Source organism: Cucurbita moschata, unplaced genomic scaffold (genome assembly GCF_002738365.1).
Source record: "Cucurbita moschata cultivar Rifu unplaced genomic scaffold, Cmos_1.0 Cmo_Scf00018, whole genome shotgun sequence".
In the NCBI taxonomy this organism is placed as follows: domain Eukaryota; kingdom Viridiplantae; phylum Streptophyta; class Magnoliopsida; order Cucurbitales; family Cucurbitaceae; genus Cucurbita; species Cucurbita moschata.
Genome location: NW_019268534.1, coordinates 634,307 through 658,381, shown reverse-complemented (window position 1 = coordinate 658,381; position 24,075 = coordinate 634,307). Strand labels below are relative to the sequence as shown.

General features: G+C 35.2%; 3 protein-coding genes across 4 annotated transcripts in view; 2 read left to right on the top strand and 1 right to left on the bottom strand.

Moving 5' to 3' along the window:
* Positions 1-208: 208 nt before the first annotated feature.
* On the bottom strand, positions 209-2,559 carry LOC111456290 (protein FAR1-RELATED SEQUENCE 5). The gene is made up of 3 exons (XM_023098118.1): positions 2,496-2,559; positions 1,698-2,350; positions 209-467 (listed from the first exon to the last, which is right to left on the bottom strand). Exons 1-3 carry the CDS (start codon positions 2,557-2,559, stop codon positions 267-269), a joined length of 918 nt encoding a protein of 305 aa, XP_022953886.1. The 3' UTR covers positions 209-266.
* Positions 2,560-3,103: 544 nt separating this feature from the next.
* Positions 3,104-3,684, top strand: LOC111455981 (glu S.griseus protease inhibitor-like). 2 transcript variants are annotated; one of them, XM_023097653.1, is made up of 2 exons: positions 3,104-3,206; positions 3,370-3,684. In XM_023097653.1, the coding sequence occupies exons 1-2, from the start codon at positions 3,188-3,190 to the stop codon at positions 3,564-3,566; spliced, it is 216 nt and encodes a 71-aa protein (XP_022953421.1). In that variant the 5' UTR covers positions 3,104-3,187; the 3' UTR covers positions 3,567-3,684. The 2 variants fall into 2 exon arrangements, with proteins under 2 accessions (XP_022953421.1, XP_022953422.1); XM_023097654.1 differs by having other exon boundaries at positions 3,105-3,206; positions 3,373-3,684.
* Positions 3,685-5,525: 1,841 nt separating this feature from the next.
* The window catches only part of LOC111455977 (myosin-11-like), a 20,476-nt gene continuing 1,926 nt past the window's right edge, over positions 5,526-24,075 (top strand). The window contains exons 1-24 of the mRNA XM_023097649.1: positions 5,526-5,838; positions 6,330-6,458; positions 6,854-6,997; positions 7,098-7,243; positions 7,313-7,469; positions 9,692-9,750; positions 9,965-10,124; positions 10,215-10,364; positions 10,458-10,594; positions 10,680-10,826; positions 10,935-11,036; positions 11,334-11,391; positions 11,539-11,640; positions 14,582-14,619; positions 18,363-18,489; positions 18,962-19,129; positions 19,244-19,375; positions 19,450-19,559; positions 19,680-19,740; positions 20,434-20,611; positions 20,721-20,929; positions 21,042-21,152; positions 22,404-22,619; positions 23,399-23,538. Of these exons, the coding sequence (XP_022953417.1) occupies positions 5,836-5,838; positions 6,330-6,458; positions 6,854-6,997; positions 7,098-7,243; positions 7,313-7,469; positions 9,692-9,750; positions 9,965-10,124; positions 10,215-10,364; positions 10,458-10,594; positions 10,680-10,826; positions 10,935-11,036; positions 11,334-11,391; positions 11,539-11,640; positions 14,582-14,619; positions 18,363-18,489; positions 18,962-19,129; positions 19,244-19,375; positions 19,450-19,559; positions 19,680-19,740; positions 20,434-20,611; positions 20,721-20,929; positions 21,042-21,152; positions 22,404-22,619; positions 23,399-23,538 (2,984 nt within the window). The 5' untranslated portion in view covers positions 5,526-5,835. The remainder of the gene's footprint in view (positions 5,839-6,329; positions 6,459-6,853; positions 6,998-7,097; positions 7,244-7,312; positions 7,470-9,691; positions 9,751-9,964; positions 10,125-10,214; positions 10,365-10,457; positions 10,595-10,679; positions 10,827-10,934; positions 11,037-11,333; positions 11,392-11,538; positions 11,641-14,581; positions 14,620-18,362; positions 18,490-18,961; positions 19,130-19,243; positions 19,376-19,449; positions 19,560-19,679; positions 19,741-20,433; positions 20,612-20,720; positions 20,930-21,041; positions 21,153-22,403; positions 22,620-23,398; positions 23,539-24,075) is intronic.

The following is a 24,075-nucleotide window of genomic DNA, read 5'->3' as shown; positions in this document are numbered from 1 at the left end:
TTTTCATAATAAAATTAACTTCAGTGATAATAACTTCGTTTCGACCCTTCAAATCGAACCTTTCGTTTTCTTCATTTCTCTTTGAAATCAAATGTTTCGAGCTTCTCATCCCTTCTCATTTCGTCTTCCTTCACATTTTGTATTATTAAACTTTAGCCATACAAATCACAAAATGGGAGGGGAAAGGGCAGGATTAATGAACAATATAAACAGTTATCATAGAAAATTTTACAAAAATATATATATATTCTCTTTGGATTCTGTTGTTAGCTATTTGAAAATGTATTGCTTTTTGATTCAATATCCTTCACACTTTGAACAATGTCATCTATGTTTATTGCCAGATGATTCGAGTGATCCTCCATGTCTCTTAAAATCATGGCAAGCTGTTCTTGATAAGCTGCGCATCGCTTTCGTTCTAGCTGCAGTTTGGCAGTTAATTCTCGAATTTTTGCATCTTTCTCATCCTGAAATAATAGTAACAGAAACATGAAGATATATAAACAATGTATCTTGGACACTATATTGAGTTCATGTGTCGAAAAAGGAGGTAAAAATCAAGACGCTATGGGGGAAGGGATTCAGTACAGCACACAGACACTGCAGAAACATGTGGAGCATGTGTTGGAGATTGATCCTTCGACCTCAAAAGCCAAGATAGCATATCTCACTATAGTGAAGCTTTTGAAGATTGTGTAAAATCAAAGGACTGTGAAGCTTGTTGTCTAGGACAGAGGTCATTAATGAAGTACATTTGTCATTACAATAAGATGCAAGACAACGCTCAAAACCACACGACATGGTTTATCTGCTTGGAGCCTTACCTCTAATGGAAGTAGGATGTAATACTCCAAGTTAACCGCTAGCATATATTGTCCTCTTTGGACTTTTCCTTTTGAGCTTCCCCTTAAGGTTTTAAAAGACATCTACTAGAAAGAGGTTTTCCCACCCTTATAAAGAATGTTTCGTTCCTCTCTCCAACCGAGGTGAGATCTCACAATCCACGATCAGCGTCCTCGCTGGCACTAGTTCCCCTCTCCAATCGACATGGGACCCCCAATCCCCCTTTGGAGCCCAACCTCCTCGCTGGCACATCGCTCGGTGTCTAGCTCTGATACTATTTTTCAGAGACCAAGTCCATCACTAGCAGGTATTGTCCTCTTTGGGCTTTCCTTTCCAAGTTTCCCCTCAAGGTTTTAAAACGCGTTTACTAGGGAGAGGTTTCCACATTCTTTGTTCTCCAATCCAACCAACGTAGGATCTCACGACCCACTTAAAAATACAACAGCCTTCAAAAATGGAAGATGAAGACAGTAAGACCAAGTTTGCCAATATAAAACTACGGTTCATGAAGAAACGTCCAAGCATATGGAGGAAACCACTATATGGTTTGAAACAAGCACTATAACACTAAAAAATTTCTAGTCTAGAGTGGCTATACAGTGGCTCCGATCAATTCTAAGTCATTCAAAAAATCTCAAGATGGATGATCTGATCAGAACATGAGGCCACACACCACACCAAAGAAATTCAACAATAAAATGATACCTATTTGCTCTTTTTGAAGCAAATGAACTTGGAAAGCTGAAGTACATCATTGAATCAAAGGTAGAACACTTAGAAAATGAGTTAAGAAACTAGAAAAACACATGATCTCAGCGTAAATGAACACAAAGTGAATCAAAGTAAGTCCTCACCCGTGTCTGTGATAGAAGAACGTTTCGACGAGCACTGGCAGGAGTAACAATCAGTGGATGATTGTGATCCTTGACGAACTTCGTTACAATCCATTTTCCAGATTTCTCTTTCTTTACAACAACCATTGCCTTACATCCTTCTCGTGTTATAGCTCGAGGCTTCCTATTTTCACTTCTTTTCGGCCGAAACTTGCGAAACCCCTCTTTGTTACAAACAAGTCGTCGCCAAACAACGGAACCATCACGCATGGACCGACGAAATGCATCAACGCGTATAACAAAACCAAGTCGTGAAGCATATGCATCGTAGAAAACCTTGGCAGACTCCTCAGATTCAAACTCCATACCTACATATGGCTCAGTATCTGAAATATTAGTCGCAGTTGCCTCAGCTTCAGAAACTATTCTGGCCAAAGGCTTCCCGCTAGGGTTTTCTACAGCATCTCCATCCTCGATCGCAGTGGGGATTCCATCCACTACCAGAAAAACAAGCCGAATTTTTCCGAATTCGTCAACTATGGAAGAGAAATAGATACTACTTCGAAGAATCGAAGCGGGAATAGAGTAAATTGATGGCGATTGCCGTAAGAACAATCTGAAGAATGCGGAATCTAGAAACTCACTTTGATTTCTCCCAATACACGAAGGTAGGACTCACTGTTCCTTGATTATTCGAATTGCATTCGACGCCAAGAATTCTTCGGAGCTCAATCTCATTTCTTCTGTGTTTCCGGTCGGTGTATAGTGAATCTTGAATCGAGAAGCTTTCAGTCGCTGAAATGGAGATCTTTGGCAAACAGTGCATTTGTTTGGTGAAGTATGGGGAGTGAAAATCTATATTATGTTCACTAAAACTGTTCATCCTTTCTAATTCACCAATAAAGACGATCAGATCATCGAGTGTAGCTGACTCATTTTCTAAGTACAAACTCTTAAAACTAATTTGAATTTTCAACCGAGTAAATTTCGTAATTTTTTTTATGCATGTTGAGAAGAATTATAGAATTTATATCGCAAAATTAATAAATAAGAAAAAAAAAACACTTCTAAACTATCAAAATATTTCTAAACTTTCCAAACATTAAATTTATGCTTGTAAAATTTGATTAAGAGCACAAATTTTCGGAAATGAACGATAAGTTCTAAAAAACTAACATAATTTTTTTAAAAAAAATCGAATGATTATCTAACAAAATTATTTGTGAAGCAAATCCAAATCGCAACTGTTTTTGTCTCGATCCAAAACAAGAATTACTTGAAAACTTCCAAAAGTGCTTTGGCAAGGGAAAGGATGGAGATCATGAGTGTCCTAAGCCGAACTGTCGTGTTTCTCCCCTTCCATTAATTCTTCTTCACTCATTAATGGCGGTTCATCCTTTCTTCACGCATTAATGGCGGTTCATCCCTCCTTTCTCCCATTCCCTCTATAAATACCCTAAACCCTAACCTTAATCCAAACCTAAAGGCAACGCCTTAGCCGATTCAGAGACATGGCCCTTTTTTGTCGAGGTAAGTGTCAATAAATTATTTAAAATCCTGAATCTCCACCAGATATGACATTACATTGTCCACTTTAAGCATACATTTTCATAACTTTGAACTTTCTCAAAATGTCTGTAGAGTGAGTATTCTTTAATTATATAAAATTAACGCTTAATTGTAATAATTTTAGCAGGAAAAATGATGTGGCCGGAGCTGCTGGGAGCGAGAGGTGAAGAGGCGAGGTCAAGGATAGAAAAGGAGAATCCATATGTGGATGCAGCCATAGTTCGAGAAGGGAGGGTGGTGACTTTGGACCTCAGGTGCGATAGGGTGAGGATTTGGGTTAACGAAGATGGAATTGTCACTCGAGTTCCGTTCGTTGGCTGACTCAACTCAAATCATCCATAAATAAATATAACTCATGTATCCCTGTAACGATAATACATATTACTATCCATAAATAAAGTTTGTTAATAAAATATTGTATAATTTACTGCTTTTTTTAGTTCGACCGCACCTAAGAGGGAGAAATTCGTAATTTCTGATTTCTAAGGCCGACGACATACATAAATTGATATACTCTTTTTTTTAGTGGTGACTTTCTTGAACGTTTTAGCTGTAAAATTGTTCTATGGTAATATTTTACCAAAAAATCAACACATATTAGTTATGAACTGCCATTTTATTAATAATATTAATTATTAACGACGAGATCTATTATCATTTTCCACATACTCTCGAAAATTTCGAGTGGGTGCAAATTCTCCCAATTTATGACCTACCATGAGATCTGTTAAGTTGGACGAGATCCTACGGTTCACTTTTTTTTTTTCTACCTTTCACATCACATTTCACTCTAAATGGGGAAGTGAATATTACGTCTAGCCTTGCTATCAAGCTCGACCTTGAAACTTCCAGAGCCAATAAGGAAGACCTGGATGATCAGCTCAAACTCATTTCTTGCCCTTCCTTTAAAGGGCAATTCCTGGGGACGAACAAAGAGAATTTTGTCGAGAGATTGACTTTTTTATATATATATATATATATATATATATATATATATATATATATATATATATATATTTTTTTTTTTTTTATGGGGGTAAATAACTCTATTAATTTAGATTGAAATTGAGTGGTAAAATTTAATTAAATATTTAAAAATAAATAAATATTTGATGAGAAATTTGGATAACAAAAACAAATTTGATTACTTAATAAAAGAATTAAAAAATAATATTTTAAAAATTTGCAAATAAAATAGAAATCTGCGATGAAAATCTTCCCGGGCCGCGCAAGAAGGCAGCTTTCAGCGTTAACTCAGTGTGAAATCAAAAGACCGAGCCTCAATGCTTAGAAATTTACAACTCTCCACAAAATTCTCCCAAATCCCTCAGAAATTGCTTCTGAATTTCATACTCCACGAAGAGGCAATGGCACCTCCGCCATTAAAATCCGTCATGGAATCGGCCTTTCTTCTTCATCACATTTCCGATTCTACTTCTCCAGCGAATCGAAGAAACCATGCGCAGCGGCGATAAGAAGTCCGGTCTCAAATTTGCCGTAATGGCGGTGCTTCTGCTACTGGTAGCGATCGAGGAAGCCGGAATCGCGACGGTGACGGCGAGGCCGATTCGAGACTCCAGCGGTGAGGCGCTCCGCCCGCAGTATAGAGCGCCGGTTCCGCCATCTGGCCGGAATCCTTGCTCTCACTTTAGTTTGCCTAGCGATGGAAGGCATTGCCTGTGATGGATAATTCTTGTTCTTTGAGAGTCTGCGAATCTGTTACCATAACTCCGATTCTTCTCTTCGTAATCGTGTATATGTATTCTTATACTTCTCAATCTATTTTTTGTTTCGAGAATGACCTGTTCGTATAATCGTTCATGAAATTGTTCTTCGTTGGTTTAAATCCGTTCCCGTAGTTTCAGATTCTTTTTCCTCTTCCTTTTCTCTTTTGGTTTTTCTTTTACAAATTTATATATACACACATATATATATATATATATATACACACACACACATATATATATATATATTTGTGTGTATGTACAATATCTTAAAAAAACGAACCGAAAATTGATCAGTTATAACGATTCAATCTATATGAATTTTTTGGAAATGTAACAAAACAAACAAAAATTTTGGATTTATTAGATTGTTTGTGAGTTGTAAAGAGATGTATGATGATGATGATAATTACAATATTATAAAATTAAAATTTTAGGGATTAAGTGATTGCAAATTAAATTTTAATGTTAAACAAAATTAATATTATAATTATAGAGAAGGAGGCCAAATAAATAGTATATGAAACCAAATTGGTAACGCAATCCTTTATTTTGGCAATTTTTTCATGCATTTGTGTGTTTCTGGCAATGGAGAGGGGTAGAGCAAAAATAGCCACAAGAACTCCGCCCGAAAATGGCGGAACTGGAGAATTCAAGATTTCTACTGCCACAAACAATGCAACACGAGGACGAAGCTCAAGCACAGGACCTAGAAAGCCAAACTTCTGGGTTTACGCAAGAATTATTTCCCTCCAGCGATTCAAGCTTCTGTACAACAACTTTTGATCTTCTCATTGCTTTTGCATACAGAATCATACGCTCATGTTCGCGTAGCTACGTTTCGGACATTCATCTTGGGAGTCGGAATGGTACGTAAATTAACGATTCGATCTTCAAATTTTGAGCCATTCCAAGTTACGAACATCTTGGCGGTTTTGTGAAATTGGCGGGAGATATGATTGCGTTCGTTGAGTTTATTAGAAATGTAAAACCCTAATCTGATATGAAACGATTCATTTGATGGTCTGCTGATATTACGAAGCTGTGCTATGTTATTTATTGCTAATGGTATTTTTAGTGATTATGTTATGGCTATTGATGGCGCTCTAGATTACTCCGATATTAAGCGACCAATCCAATCTACGATGCACAAGCTTCGAGGTTTTCACATCCTCCTTGAGCTCTAGGCACTGTAAAGCCCATGTTGATATATTTTTGTAATTGTGTATCAACTACTGATTGAACTGTAACGTATGATTGAAGAGTAACTTAGCTCCAAATGCTGGATATAAAAAGCTTTGTTTATCTAATGTATGATTGTGAATTTGAATACTGAGATCATCTATAATTTGCTCTGCAGGACAATCCTGTGAATATCGTTGTTGGTTCTCACATATGGGTGGGAGATATCGAGTCTGTTTGGATTGATGGACTCGTATTGAACATCATTGGGGAAGATGCTGAGATTCAAACTAGTGATGGGAGGCAGGTAATATGGTTCTATTTAAATAAAAAAGAAATTAAACAAGAGTTGTTTAAGAAATTCATAAGGTTACACAAAACATACTAGTGAGTACTAAGTCGTGAAAAATTAAGAAAATGATGTATATACTCAGAATCTCTAGTGATTGAACTCCACAAAGAAGCCAAGAAGTGAGTTCTATTACCATCTTAGAAAATGTTTTCTAGGTGTTGAAGGACAAAAAATGCTACCAAATAGAGATTAATCATGAAAATAATGAACTCTTAGACTGTTTCCTTGCCTCACATTTTAGGGTTCTTGAAGTCATTGTCCTCATTATGTCTATTCCCCCCACCCGAAAAAAAAACCTCAGTTTATTTTGATTATGTCTGGAAAAATATTACCCAAGTTTATGTTGGCAGGTGGTTGTAAAAATGTCGAATCTATATCCAAGGGATGCAGAAGCTCCTGCTACTGGAATTGACGATATGACTAGAATGTCGTATTTGAATGAGCCTGGGTTGCTGCATAATTTGGCTATCAGATATGCAATAAATGAAATCTATGTAAGATTATTTATGGGTTTTGATGATTCACCTGGTGAAAAAAACAGATTCATTACACTCCAGCTAGGGATCCAAATAATAACTCCCTGACGTTATACAGACTTATACTGGAAATATTCTTATTGCCATCAACCCATTCCAAAGTATTTCAAATCTGTATGATCCGTGTGTGATGGAGCAGTACAAGGGAGCACCAGTGGGGGAGCTGAAGCCTCATGTTTTTGCAATTGCTGATGTCGCATATAGGTTAGCTTCTTTATTTTGTCCTGTTTTTTGTCTCATGGGATGACATAGACTATCATAAACTTGTGGCAGGGCTATGATAACTAATGGGAAAAGCAACTCTATTCTGGTAAGTGGTGAAAGTGGGGCTGGTAAGACTGAAACCACCAAAATGCTTATGTGTTACCTTGCATTTTTGGGCGGCAAGGCTGCATCTGAAGGACGGTCTGTTCAACAACAAGTTTTAGAAGTAAGTTGGATACAAACTCTAGTAAATATAACTATTGTGATACAACGTAATCAACATATACCTCATACATTATTATTCCAGCACCCTATGGTGTCAATAAGGTGCATGGGATTATCAATTACCATTTCTATGCATCCCGGAATACTAACAATATTAGAGGTGGATCTCTATGGTATATATGTAAAATGCAAGATTAAAAATTGGGGATACTTGTGACCCAAAGTGGTATATGGTATATGGTATATGCAAGATTTAGTATTTCATGGAGTTTTTGAGATATAAAGAGCGAGGAATGCACATCATTGATTTGTTTTTGATAGTGGTATATGCCTATTTTTATTTATTTAAGTGCAAAATACACTTTCGATCTCTGAGGTTTAAGATTGCTGTCATTTAGTTCCCCAAGGTTTCAAAATGGATACTTTTAGTCCTTGAATTTTGGAAAGTAGTTATAAATGGTCCCTGAGTTAAATTGACTATTAGCTAACTAATAAAAAAGTGACATGACATCAATGATGTAACGATTTTTAAATGAGTTGCAACTTTATGCTATTTTAAGTTTATGTGACTTTTGTTTTTCTTTTCCTTTCCCCTCCTTCCCCTCTTTTCCCTCCTTTCTTCTGTTGTGAAACTAGAGTTTCTCCCACCTTAAGTCAACAAAGTCATCATTCCAGTTCGTCAAAAGCCACATCAAAATCCAATGTAGTCCCAAAGGAGTCAATTTCCTGGACAACTTTTATGAATTACAATTGAAAACCATCTTTTTGCCACTAAAGTTTCAAGTTCCTTCCCGGGTCTGCAAGGAAAGCAATTATCAGAGGAAAGAAAGAGTGACTAGAATGAGGAAAACAAGGCATGAACTAACCCAGTTGACCAAAATGAAAAAAAAGGAGAAAAAGAGTATCGTGCATTATTTATTAAAAGTTGCTGACTCTGAAACGTTGTTGAGCTGCTCTAGTTCGGGACTTTGACAATTGCTTTGGATCTGGGATGCTGTTAGTGATCTGGATCTTAGATTATTAATTTGACCCATTTCTGGCTTTGCTAACTTTGTATAGGATCTCTGCTTTATGTTTCTTGGTTTTTTTTACCTAAACATTTTTTTCTTGTTGTCTGCATTTGTAGTTTTTGGAAGAATTAATTTCTTCTCATTTTTATAATGTAAGAGTCAACTCAAGAAAGAAAATAAAATAATTTGAATTTCTACTTCACTTTTAGAGAGTTTGTATGGCAGATTTGATGGCAATAGGGTGGTTTGGTTGGCAACTTTTTTTATAAGTAGAGATTGTACGAAGGTCTGTGGTGGTAGCTCAACAGAAGACAGCCTAAATGGAGAGGGGAGGGAGGGTGAGAACATTTGGCTAGGTAGCAACTGCAACATCAGTGGTGGGCACTTGCTTGAGAAGAAGGAGAAGAAGAAGAAGAAAGAAATGAAAAGGATGAAGAGAGAAAGGTAGGGAAAGAGGAAAAGAATAAGGAAAATAAAAATGGCACACATCAACAAAAACTAATAAAGAATTAATAAAAGTTGTCATATTGTTTAAAAATCATCACTGCTATGTCACTTTTTCGTTAGTCAACTAACGGTCAACTTAACTCAGGAATTATTTAAAGTTATTTTCCTAATCTCATGAACAGAAGTGTCTCTTTTGAAACTTCAGGGACCAAATAAACACCAATTTCAAACCTCAGGGATCAAAACTATATTTTATCATTTATTTAATTGTTTTTGTTGTCTATCCACATCTATTTGAGTCCTTATGTAAATGTTATTTAGATATCTCTTGCCTGTGAAAGAAAATTTCAAAATGGCCGATAAGAGCAAGACTGTGTGTTTGAGAACGTTGGAGGACAATTCAAGCTTTCAAAAACTTCCATTACTTTTCCATTATGTAATTGCTGAATATAGAATATGAACCAACTTTGGATGTAGGTAGAGCTCTATTAACGAAGATGCAGAGAGCATTCCTGAAAATTTTAATTAAAGCCACGAGAATCTAATGGTAAAAGACAGAACTAAGCTTTTGAAAGAAAATAGTTTCAAATGCCTCTTTTCCTTTTTCAAGGGGAGGGTTTTCTTGCAATATTTTCATTTTTTCTCACGAGACTTGATATTTGAACTTTATTTATAAGTTTGCATTGTCTTATGCGGGGACATCTTCTCAAGTTTGGTCATATTTTATTTCTCTCAACTTTCTGAATCCTGTTCCAACATGATGCAGTCAAATCCAGTTCTTGAAGCTTTTGGCAATGCAAAAACAGTTAGAAACAACAATTCAAGGTAAAAAAGTTATCCTTATACTCAAGCTTTTGCAGCTAGGGTTTTTCTTAGAAATAATTGAATTGACAATTGCATAAACTGACTTTTTCTGGATGCCCTGCTTCCATTTCCGCGTGCATGTTTACTGTTGATATTAGACACTTCATTTATTCATTTGAACCTTTTCTTGTTGCTCGAGTTGCCTATTGATAATTTATTGTACACATTAGCACAGCCGTTTTGGGAAATTTGTTGAGATCCAATTTGACAAGAAGGGAAGAATATCAGGAGCTGCCATCAGAACTTATCTTCTTGAGAGATCACGAGTTTGCCAAATATCAGACCCTGAGCGCAACTATCATTGCTTTTACCTTCTCTGTGCAGCTCCACCTCAGGTCGGTATCTCTCTCTCTTTTCCCTTTTCCTTTGTTTTTTAATCAGTTTTTTCTTGTCACCTAGTTTTCATCAGTGGATATTTGTTTCAGGAGAGAGAGAGGTATAAACTGGGAAATCCGAAATCATTTCACTATCTAAATCAATCAAATTGTTATGAGCTGGCTGGTGTGAATGATGCTCATGATTATCTTGCCACAAAGAGAGCCATGGATATTGTTGGAATAGGTGAACAAGAGCAGGTGATACCTTACTCGAGATGTAGCTATTCTTTTGTGCTGTGTCAACCTACTGCTAAATGCCTTCTCTTCCCCTTTCCTCGTTCTTCCTTTCAGGATGCAATTTTCCGAGTTGTGGCTGCAATACTCCATCTTGGTAATGTTGACTTTGCAAAAGGAGAGGAGTCTGATTCATCATTTATAAAAGATGAAGAATCAAAATTTCATCTTCAAATGACAGCAGAGCTTCTCATGTGTGACTGGAGCTTTGCTTTATTACTTCGTATTTCTCATAATAACCTGGCTCTTTTGCATATTCTGATCCTATAAATATTTCAGGTGTGATCCCAATGCATTAGAAGATGCTCTTTGCAAGCGCATTATGATTACACGGGAGGAAATCATCAAGAGAAGTCTTGATCCGCTTGGTGCAACTGTTAGCAGGGATGGATTAGCCAAGACAATATATTCTCGTTTGTTTGACTGGTAATATTGGTTATCCTAGCATTGTCAAGTTTTGAATTCTGTTGTATTTCTATGTTTTTTTTCTTACTCCAACAGGAATTATTACAGTCGGTAGTTTATCTTATCCAGGTTGGTAGGTAAAATCAATGTTTCCATTGGGCAAGATCATGGCTCGGAATATCTGATCGGAGTACTTGATATTTATGGTTTTGAAAGCTTTAAAACAAATAGGTGATCCCTCTTGATGAAAGTTCTCGTTTCTTTATACACACACACACACACGCAACTAATTGGTGATGTTTGTGACATAGTCCAACTGAACATAGATTTAGACTCCTATGCTCACAACACTTGCAAATATAGACATTTATGCCATTTTCATTGAATAAGATAATTTAATCTGTTAGCTAGCTTTTTACTAATTGTGCAGTCATAAAGATCTCTTAAAATTAGAGCAGTTGTTGATTTGGGTTTAGTTATTAATTCACAAGTTATATGTTGATTGTGATCGTCCTTCACTCTCTTCAGTTTTGAGCAATTCTGCATCAATTACACAAATGAAAAGCTGCAGCAACATTTCAACCAGGTATGAGGTCAGTCTCGTTTGAAAACTTTGTCTTTGATCTTGACTTTCTTCTTCTTAGTCTTCTTTTTCTTCTTCTTGCCTTTATTGTTATTTTTATTATTTTTTTAAAATTTCAATGTCAAACCTGGATGTTATGATTATATCCAGCACGTATTCAAGATGGAGCAAGAAGAATATGTCAAAGAGGAAATTGATTGGAGCTACATAGAATTTGTTGATAATCAAGATGTCCTTGATCTAATTGAGAAGGTTCAATTTTTTCTTCTTAACTATGCTCTTGGAGTTCAAAGATGCCACTCACAACGTATGCTATTGCTTTCTCCTCATTTGAAAACATACAGAAAGTACTTCTCATCACTCACCTAATTTTCCATATTGATATATGTTACGGAAGCGTGTAGTAAGGGTATTACTTGACGGCTAGGATAGGACAGACTTCTTCTATGGGATCATGTAGTTGAATGAGTTGATAAGAGACTTGACAAGAGTACATGCTATTTTACTGAAGGAGTGTCACTTTATTCTTATTAGCTTTCCTTCATAATATTTATTTCTTTTCAAGATTCTTGTGAAGGTAAAAGCCGGCTACTCAGATTGAAAAGCTTATGAAAAACCTTCATTACGCGGGTGTAGATTAGGCTGGTGGCACCCATTTAGTGAATTGGGAGAGTTTGTAAGTCATGTCTAAATGTGGATGGGGTATCCTTTATCTTGTTAAATGGAATTTTACATTGCATTTACTGGGAGCAAGTTTTAAGGAAACAAATCTTTGTTGCACCCTATTATTCGTGTTCTAACCTTGGGAGAAAGACCCTAAGAAAAAACCTATCTTTCTTAGGAAACGTCTTTCCAAATTTTGTGCTTCAGACTTGCCAGTGATATGTCATTACGTAAAAGAGCAGGAAACAAGATCATATTGACGAGCTTTCACCTTTTGGAATCCAGGAAAATGGCCGAAACAGAGTCCTTCAAGCAATAAGGACAGATTGGCTCATTCGATAAATCCATTCTTTAAGGACATTCATTCGTTGACATTCCTTTTGTGACAAGGTCCTACCGCTAGTTTACTTCTGAATGCCATGCAGAGTGTATAAAGCATCTTTGTGAAGCTTCTCCCTCAACCGAGTAGGGAAAAGAATAACATCCCTTTTTTCTTGCTTTAGTTCAATCCATTCATAAGCTTCTTGACAACATTTGGGAATAGCTGGCTAGGGCGTCTAGTCCTTACCAGACCTCTTTCATACTAGTCATAGACAAAGGACATGGACATGACACAACACAGACACGACAATATGTCAATTTCTAAAAAAGTTGGACAAGGACCACATGAAGACATATATTTTTTAGAACATGTGTATATATTGATCTATTAATACTACTTTATTGATAAAAAAAATGTATATTTGCTATATTACTGAATGGTATATATTGATAAAGCATGTATATTTGCCAACCTATGGCAAATATACAAGGAAACAAATAATATCCCCAATTCTACAACTTGCTTTTCTACAAGATGGAAAATAAGAGAGAAGACATTGGGTATGGTGAGTACTCAGTAAAGTAATCCAGTGAAATAGTCTATGTCGTCGACTAGTTATTCAATTTATGGAACAAATAATTGGTCATGTGGCATGAAAGCTGAGCTGTACAAATAGACAGTTGAGAAGACAAGGACATACACATTCTTACTTGGGTTTAACAAAGACCTTGATGAAGTCAGATGTCGAATTCTTCCCATTAAAAATCACTCCTATAATAAGAGAAGCATTTTCTGGGATGCGCGGAGAGAAAAGATGAATATAACTAATGCTATAACTAAAAGGTCGTACAAGGAACTTCAAGGAAACCCTGACCAGTTGAATCTAAGAACTCTCATAAGCGTTTGGATATGCAAACCCCTAGTCCACAAATGCTAAAACCCCCAAATCAAATTGATTTCACCCCAAGAAAAAATAAGACTCGGATTACCTTGTTGATCAAATATCTCAAGACAAGAACACTTTTTTAAGATTTGAATCACTCCACAAGCAAGATCGATCATGTCAAGCTTTAATGATTCTAAACATGTAGTCTAAACTACACAAAATTGCAAAGAAACTTAGTCCTTGGCTAAAATAAAGCACGAATGCCCTTTTTACTACATTTTCCAAGTCTCCTTTACAAAGACAACAACATAGCTTTATATAGCCTCAAAATGAAGACCTTTGACCTTCCATAAGATATTTCACGAGTTGTAACCTTCATAATTTATGACCATAGTTAGCCACTATATAAATGTAACCTTAAATTAAATAAAATCCTTAAAATATATTAAAGAAACACTATAACTCTAGATTATCATCCACCCAAAATTTGATTCCTTGGTCCATATCAGAACTCCTTTGCAGAATGGGAAAGAGTAAGAATTAATTCCTTGTATCCCATAAAAAGTTTTCATCGTTCACAATAGCTTATTCGTAAGTTTCGAGTAGCTTGTTGCTTTGCCCACTTAAACAGTGAAATGAGTTAGTTGATAGAGGCTTTTTGCATAGTGTTTAGGGGCATGGGGATGGGTTGTCGGTGAGGAAGAAAATGGAGTACTTAATGGTGGGAGGGGAAAGAAGGAAGATAGAAAAGAAGTTGTCTAGGAACTGAAGCTTTTGCTCTTGGAGAGGCCAAGGTCACGAATACTCAATGAGTTCTGTTTATCGTTGTTTGAAACCTTTTCTGGTGGCTTATTGTTTTTGGAGAAATTCTAGGGGTATTTCTCACATTTTCTTCAGCATAGGCTTGTGTGCATGTGCAATTTATCTCGTTTGGTATTAGAGCATCACTTGTTCTAAGGATGCTCTAAATAACCAAAAAATAACTTAATTCCTGACATATATTTCAATGCAAGCGATTTAATTTCTCCTTTTGATGAGCTATTTGTTAATGATAATTAGATGAATAATGTTGTCCAATGAAGTGTCTTTGGATAACTTTGAATTCTGAAGTTGGAAAATATTTTACTATGACCTGTAATTACAGAACATGTATGCATTTCTTTCTTGGATTAAAACTGATTAGATTGGAAGGCCAATAGCTTTTTGTCCAGGAATTTAAATATTACGATTGATATCTTTAATTATGAACATGGTTTACTGATTTAGCTTATTTTCTCAGTATCCGTCTCTGGCATAGCCTCTAATTCTTTGTGCCTTTGCAGAAACCAGGTGGAATCATTGCTCTTCTTGATGAAGCTTGGTATGCTCATTCTTTTACCGTAAACTTACTAACATTTCCTTCCCCCAGTCATAAGACAAGTTGCACATTTGATCAGCACGTAGAGTTGCTCCTCATGAATTCATAATTTTTTATGGCTAGAAATTGATCTGGTTAGACCTAAGTTAAGCCGAAGTGTCGTAGTTTCCACTTGCAATCTTTTTCTAGTAAACTAGTTGTGATGCTATTGAGTTTCTGTAGGAAGAAAAGAAATCGTTTGTTTGAAAATGTACTTGAATCTACATACTAAAATGACAATTGTCTAATCCAGGAATTGATGTTAGTTAGGAAAGGGGGTCTATTATCCTTAGAGAGTCAAGGAAACAAAGAGTAAATGAAAGAATTTTATTTTATTTGGAATAATCTTCGTTCCTTTTACAAGAAAGCAACACCTCCATTCAATATACACAAGAGTTGGCAACAGAAAATACCAACCAGCTGGCAGCCAAAGAAATAAAATGAAAAAGGGAAACTACAATGTATCCCTTAATACCTCCTCTCAAGCTGATGTAGATCAACAACATTTAGCTTGGACCTAATGTTGGAGAAGGAGAGAGTTAATAATGGCTTGGTAAAATGTCAGCTACCTGAGCTGAGGCTGTGAGATGTTGAACAACCCGCTTTCTTTGAAGAAACAAGATCTCAAACAAAATAACTGTCTAATTCCACATCGAATGAAGGAAAAAGTTTGCACTAAGATGGGCAGCAGCAATGGTATACACCAAAGAGTGGGAATAGATGGAGAAGACACATGAAATTCATGAAAGAGAAACTTGATCCACAATATCTCAGTGGCACCATTAGCAAGACAATGAAACTCCACTTAGAACTCAGTCTAGAAATTATTTGCTGCTTCTTTGCACCCCCATGGGATTAAATTCCCGCCAAGAGAGACAATATCCAAGAAGTGGATTTCCTCATGAACCTTGGTTTTGATTCCTCGGGTTGTCAGACTTCATGTTAGGCTTGAGGGTTGTTAAATGGATAGAAGGAAGAGTAGAATCAGAGGGAGTGGAATGACTCTCAATTCGAACCTCAGTGGTAACAGAAGAGAATAAACCTCTTGGATGAGTTTAGAATTCAATTTAGCAGCAAGAGAGTATATAATCAACTCTTGTTCACTACCTAAACAAGAGAGTATGTAAGGAACATGATTGGAGTTCGAAAGTTCATAACTAACTGCAGAAATGGATCTAATAATAGTCTTTACCTTAGCCAAGTAATCTTTCATTGACATACCTACTTCTTGAGGTTTTGGAGGTGCGACTTATATTGCATTACTTTGGTCATGTTTCTTGCAACATAGGTCAAAGCAAGAGCGTCCTAGATTTTTCTGGCAGATGTGCTGTCAAACATTTGAGTCTCGATGTCTTTCATCAGAGGACTGATGAGCCAAGAGGAGAGGAGCTTATCTTGTTAAATCCATTTGGAGTATAATTGAGTATCGGGGGTTTTCTTTATCTGAAGGATCCCTGGGTAAGAATTAATCAGGGATATTGGTATCATTTTTAATATGATCATCCAAACCGTGCACGGTTCAATTGCTAACTGAACTTTAAATTTCCAGGTGAGGTAATTGGAATTTGTGAGTTTAAGAGTTGAAAGATTATTGTTGGCGTTTGGGGATCTGGAGAAAGAAGACCCCATTATTTTCAACAGAAGAAGAGGTTGCCATGGATCGATGGTTGTTTGACCTTAACTTCTGATACCATCTTAGAGAATCAAAGAAACAGAAAGTAAATGAAAGAAGAAATTGTATTTTGGATAATCTTCATTCCTTTTACAAGAAAGCAACACATCCCTTAAATATACACACGAGGTGGCAACCTAAAATAACAACCAGCTGGCAGCCAAAGAAATAAAACAAGAGAACAGAGAATTTAAGAGGCAGTTACAGAACTATCCCTTAATACATAGTAAAATATGTTCAAGGTGGAATTAAGGCAATAACCGAATAGAAGGCTGCAAATTCTTCCAGCTGTTTTTTACCCCTTAATAAGTATGGGGAAACGTACCTATTAGCTTCACTACTCAAACCTTCAAAACTTTGGCTAAATCCCTTGTACAATGGTTATAAGAAATCCTTCCTCATAGTGCCTTGGGCTTTTATCGATGGAAGACAATTTTTTTTCTTTTAACAAGAAACCAACTTTTCATTGAAATGATGAAAGAGGCCTACTTAAAGACTAAGAAGAATAAATATGGGTACGAGACAAGGATTTGATACGACACGGACACAGCGACACATTATTTTTTAGAAATCTAGGACTGGCACGGCAAAGACGCTTATGGAAATTTACATTTTTTCGAACTATATACCATTTTTATACCAGAAGAAAATTCAAAATTAACAAATATATGCATTTATATGGTTAGAAAATTAGCTTGACGTATTTTGCTCTCAAAATTTTAAGAAGTTATTAAAATATCCCAATTTAAACCAGTATATTCTAAAGGAAACCCATGAAATAGCTTGGAAAAGGAACACCAGAGGGAGACCTTCAATTTTGTCATCTCGAAACAATCCGAACAAGGCCTTTGCAGAAATGCTTTAGTAATCTTTTGACGTTTGTGATGGAAAATATGAACCTCAGTTAAAAGAAATTATGCACATAACCAACATATGGGGGTTTAAAGTGCCCGCCCTTCTCTTGATTTACTTAGGATCCCCCCTCAAGGAGTAGATCTCTTTGTCAAATCACGTCAGTTAGAAGATAGAAGTTAGACTTAACAAGTGAAACTTTGGTATATGTTCAAGAGGTGATATGAAAATATGGGAATTCGATCTAACAACCTTGTTGGAAAGTAAGATCCGAATTTTTCCTTTGATGATCAATATCAAAAGTACAAAAAACTTGTTTCTAAACTCAAGATTTGAATCACTCCACAAGATAGTTTGATCAAGGCTACTTGAATGACTCTAGTATCCAAATCTAAATACAAGAAAGGCAAAGGAACAAAGTCATGACTTAATTATGCAACTTTCATTTGAAACTCCAAAATCTTCCTTCTAAATCAACAACATGAATGACTATGGTCCATTGAAAGGTTGTAACTCTCATGTCTATCAATACCGTAATGACCACTAGCTAAATTGTAACCTAAGACCTTAAAAATAATACTCTAAAATTGAAAAATATAACGAAACCTCCCTAAATCTATACGTATATGGTACAATCTTGTCATGTATGTGTATGGTTCAATTTTGTCATCCACCATAAATTTATTGTGGAATGATTAACACACATCGTATCAAAAGGTCTTATGTTCAATACTAACCATTAATTTTATGCAAAAGGCATAAAGGCCACATTTAGTTGGTCAACTCACAGGTTTTTTCCTTTTGAATTCTTCATTTTAATCAACATAAATGTGTCCAAAACGTATAAATGCAACATTTACATCCCTAGAAATCGTTGTATTTATCTTTTTCCTGCTGCTAGTTGTAATGCCTTACAAATTCATTTATCTCATGCAAAACATATTTATATTAAATCTCACAATCAATGAGCTTGATCCCCCCTATGTAAATATTAATCTATTGTGATAGAAGATTAACGATTGGATTACTTTTTTTTTCTAATAATTCTTTAATCTCTAATCAATATTGTAAAGATCTTGTTGCATAGATGCCTTCTCTTAGATCTGAGGCTTGTTTTTGTTATTTGATTAAAATTTTATTTTTTCCCATTTGACCTAATTATTTTTATCATTTTTATTAACAGCATGTTCCCAAAATCAAATCATGAAACATTTTCACAAAAGCTATATCAGACTTTCAAAAATCATAAACGCTTCACCAAGCCAAAATTGGCTCGCTCAGATTTTACGATTGTTCATTATGCTGGAGATGTGGGTTTGTCTTTCTTTTATAATATGGTTAAATTACAAGTTTAGTACCTAAACTTTCACGATTATGCCGAATAAGTACCTAGACTTTAAAAAGTATTTAATAGGTTTCTGAACTTTTAATTTTATATCTAATAGATTGAACTGTAAATTTGTCTAACACATTCTTAAACTTTAAATTTTATATCTAATAGGTCCTAAACCTATTTGAAATTTTTAAAAATTCACAAACCTAATTTTGTGAACTTTAAAAGATTTCTTAAGAGTTAGGGACTATGAAATACAAATTAAAAAAATTTATGGACTGATTAGGTACTTTTAAAGTTCAAAAACCTATTAGATATAAAATTGAAAGTTTACGACCTCTTTTTAAAGTCTAAGGACCTATTAGAGACAATCTTAAAAGTTCTTAGTCTAAAATTGTAATTTACCCTTCGGTTATTTAGAAATAAGAAAGTTACATTCACCTTTTCAGGTACTATACCAGTCAGATCATTTTCTAGACAAAAATAAAGATTATGTGGTCGCTGAACATCAAGATTTGTTAATTGCTTCAAAATGTTCTTTTGTATCTGGCCTTTTCCCTCCTCCTGAGGAGGCGACCAAATCATCAAAGTTTTCTTCAATTGGCTCTCGGTTTAAGGTATTATAGGTCATGGACTTGCATATACTTTTGAATGATTTTCAGAAAATGTCATTGTAGACTGCACAAAGGAAAACTACAATAATTATGCTTGTTTGACCCATTTTTCTACAGTTACAACTACAGCAGTTGATGGAAACATTAAATTCAACCGAACCCCATTATATAAGATGCGTGAAGCCCAATACTGTCCTACAACCTGCCATATTTGAGAATGCTACTGTTATGCAACAATTACGTCATGGAGTAAGTTCTAAAACAAGTGTTTTTGTCGAATCTAAAATTAATGTTAATCGGATTGGACACTGTCATTTGTGCAGGGTGTTTTGGAGGCTGTTAGAATTAAATGTGCAGGATACCCTACTCATAGAACATTTTCCGAATTTTTATCTCGATTTGGAATTCTTGCACCCGAGGTATTGGAAGGGGAGTAAGTATTTTTCCTTGTTTATACTTTGAAGTAGAATATAAATGGATATCACATTCTGCAATTTCTGAAATCTTCCCTTTTGGAGTATTTTAACGTTTCCTTGCTAATGTTTATGAGCAGCTACGAAGAGATGGTAGCATGCAGGAAGATTCTAGAGAAGACAGGACTTGAAGGTTATCTGGTAAATGAAGCCATACTCTTGCCTTTTAAGAGTGTCAATGTCTGTTATCTCTAAACTTTATATCTTCAGTCATCAAGGAATTGCCTCAAATCTTTCGCTCGAGTAAAATTAACATATCAATGAGCGCTCATAGTTACATAAAAACCGTGGAATACCTTGGATCTGATATCAGCCTTCTGCCAGCAGGATGAGAAAACTGGAAAATCTTGAATAAAAGATAAGGCATTTGATGTTCGATAACCATGATTAAAATTGTGGCTAATCTGATTGTGCTGATGTATATAGATCTTACACTTAAAATTGAAGCCGTACTTGTCAAAATGCCCAAGTATATGGTTAATTAGACTCGTCAAGTAACCTAATCTTATATGAAAGGTAGGTACTATCTTAAGTATAGAAGGTATTCTCGGAAACAAGGAAATTGGGTGTCCTATCTCATATATAAAGCATATAAGAGAATACACGTGCATGTGGTTCTATCGCAACGTCAAGTAAACAGATATAATACTTTTAGATCAGGGAAGAAAATAATTATTCATGAGTAGAAAAATAAAAACCACAGCTTTCAATCATGCTTTAACGCTAGTTCAATAAATGTATCAGACTTATTATAACTGTCTGATATATGGAGATTGTACATTTGATGGGTCCTCCTGGTCGAAAGTTCCTGGAATTAATCACATATTTTTGCAGATAGGGAAATCAAAACTTTTCCTAAGAGGTAGTCTGATGGCTGAACTAGATGCACAAAGAACAAGAGTATATAGTGGAGCTGCCACAGTTATACAGAAGCATATCAAATCTCGAATTGAACGTAAAAAGTACATTCATATGCGAAGAAGTTGCACTCGTGTACAGTCATATTGGAGAGGTGACCCTCCCAAATAAGTAAATAAAGTGCCGGAAATGCATAATGGTTCCTGTTTCCTTTTCTTTTATAAGTTCAGGGGCATATATTACCTTATTATTTTACCATCTAGGTGTTCTTGCTCGTGAGTCATATGAAAGTAGGAGAAGAGAATCAGCTGCCCTCAAAATTCAAAGGAATAGTCTTGCATTTATTGCCAGGAGCATCCATATTAAAACAAGGCTCGCTGTAGTTGTTCTTCAGGCTGGTATACGAGCAATGGTTGCTCGGAGTGAATACAGACATAGGAGGCAGGTTAACGCTGCTGCAATAGTTATTCAAGTACGTTCATGGATGCTTACACAACTGGATCAGTGCTTCATTGCGCTTATCATTTTGATATCTCTGAGGTCTGATTTCTTAAGTAATCTTTTCCTTTTTCTTTCAAGTCCAGTCTTATTGGCGTCAGTATTTGAAGTCTAAGATGGTTATAAATCCATCAACCGGTTCACAATGCGGATTGAACTCAAGAACTGCTGGTGAAGGTCTTAAGAAGCAAAGGATGGTAGGTAGCATTTACCTTATAGGTATATTTACTGTCCTCTTTTCACTGTGGATATTTTAAAGACGTCCAGAATTGCTCTTTTGCTTAATATTTCAGTTAACAACTAGATCATACCAGAAGCGTACTGCTTTTTAAAATAATTTTTAAGTAACTTGTATAAAATTAATGCTATGAATGTCTTAGTAAATAACTTATTCATTTTATATTAAATTTGAAAAAATAATTATTCTAGAATTTTATCTTTTCATAACATATTAAGTATAAACTTTTAGATTTTTATTTAAAACAACTTCAAGTAATAAATGAAATCAAGAGAGAAATTTATTTAGTCTAGATAAAGTTACATTAAACTCTCTATAAACAATGTTCTCTTAACCATTTTGTTGCAAGAGTAATTTGTATTACTTGTTGCAAAAATAATTTGCATTACTCTCCTTTCTTGTTATTCATTAGAGAAGTACATAGATCTATTTATAATAAAGAAAAGATAACTAATCCTATATGGGATAGGAAATAGAAAAGAAAAGTTAACTAATCCTCTAGGGAATAGGAAACAGAAAAGAAAAGTTAACTAATTTGGTAAGGAATAGGAAATAATGCAGACAACAACAAAAATTAGGTTAATTCCCTTATTAATGAGATTAAGCCAATATTCCTCTAATTAAGGATATTCCTTTGACCCTCCCCTCAAGTTGAGTAATAGGTATCATTTATTCTCGGTCTGGATACTAATTCATGAAACAGTAAGTTGTGAAGTTCTTTTGTTAGAACATTTGTTAGTTGAAGCCATGAAAACACATAACTCATGCAATCTCAGCTATGTAATTAAGTATATTCCTTTGACACATTTACTATGCTATTGTTCTATATTTATATTGCATTATCTTTTAAACCCTAGAAAAATTTAAAAGTTGATAACAAATATGTTATGCAGCTCAATGGTAGGACAGGCATTAATGAGAAGCCAGTCTGGACTTTGAAGAGAGTTATAACTGACTTCATAGGAACTAGAAATGTCTTCCCTTTTAGAATAGCATGTGGTTATGGCAGGGGAACACTGTAATCGTTCCACCTTGGAGTGTCAAACAAATTTTTTGAACTGAAAAGGCACAGAACAACATTGGCTTTCATGTTGTAGTTTTTAACTTGATGGAGCATATTGTGTTTTTGTGGTAATAAACAGACAAACAAGTGAATCTAATCTAGAAATACCTTTTTTCTTACACAATAATTCAAAAACGATGATTACAGGCTGACTCGGAAGAAACAGAGGAGGGTCTTACCTTGCCTGCGTTGCTCAACAGCAGGACAGATGCCATTGATGAAACAATTGAAATGATTGCCAAGGAAAACCGTGTTTCTCCAAAAGAAATAGAAGAAGCATACTTTATTATTAAAGAGCCCGGTAGTCGAGTTGAAGAAGCAGAATCTATGGGCACTCTCAGAGCAGAAGTGGCTAATCTAAAGGTAACTCTAATTCATCCAACATTGATTGGTATTATATTTCTTTCATTCCTCCTGTCTGTGTTTCTAGGAGCTTTAGTTTTTTCTTTATGCGACATCTCGGGCTAGTAATGCTAGAGAGATAAAAAAGATTAAATATCACGTTAGCATGTAAATTAGCGAATTAGGTTGGTTGGTTAGTTTTGAACTTTGGAAAATTAAATTTGCTAGCTAGAGAGAGACCAACGGTTGTCAATAGAGAAAGAACAACAAAATTTTCTAACTGGCTTGATTCAAGTTTTAAGTCATCTGGTGCTGTCCACGTCTTTCATTATGTTAGAACTCAGAAGCAATGTAGGCAGAGAATTCGTTGACTCCTGAGATGGAAGAGAACGAAATGGTAGTAGATGAAGGATTTATCTCGAGAAAGATGGATTCAAGTATACAAGTGCTGTCATGGAACTTTATATATGTGAGATGTGTGAAATGTCACGTAGATTGTGAAAGACTGCTAACATGAAAATAGTTCAACAGAAATTCGAGGTTAGAGGATCAAGTATAAGTTGTGAAAGAACGTGAGTGCCAGATTTTTGTTAGATCACTGCAATAGAGATGTCTAATGTGACTGCATCTAGATATGCAGTGGAGTTATAATTTATTTTGGAAGCTGAAAGAAATTAATGCTTATTGCTAACAATTAGTGTTTTTATGAAGAATATCTTTTGTTTTATTACAAGTTTTAGTTTTCTTGCTCCTCGAATTCGAAAATGACTAAAGGTGGCAGAACATATTTACGCAAACAGGCCATGTTGCAGGCTGAAAGACACAGAGCTAATGAGTTTGAAAGGAAGTATATTGCAACGCTGAAAATAAATGCAGAAGGATGTAGAAGACTGAAAGAAAACGAAAGGATGGTGCGTCAACTTCAGGACTGCATAAGCAGGTATTACTATCATTTTTCCTCTTAAAAGCATACGGTATTTTCACCTTGATATTGAATTTAGTGTGGAAAATGGTGGTTACAGTATATCATATTGTCGATGAGAACATGTTCGGTAAATTTTGTTTAAAAATAGGAAGGTTGATGTTCATCTGATCAGACATGACTGTTTCTTTTCCTGCTTCCTGGGAGTTTTCCAACCAATATTTGTAGAAGACATTGCTAAAATTAGGAATATTTTCTCTCATATCACTACTTATGGTTTTCATATTATTTTCTTCTTTTCCCTTTTATAATTTAGAACTGTGTTATCAGTTTCACATTGATGGAATTGAGATTGTTTTTGCATTCAAAGATGACCACCAGATCCTCACTTCTAGTAGATAGAATCAGCCTGAACATCACAATTTTTCCTTTTGAAGTCCTTGCTTAATGTTAACAATCCGGATTTTTCAGCATGAATTATTACAGGGTTCTTAATTTAATTTTATTATTATTTAAGAAACAAAGCAACATACCAAAAAAAAAAAAAAAAAAAAA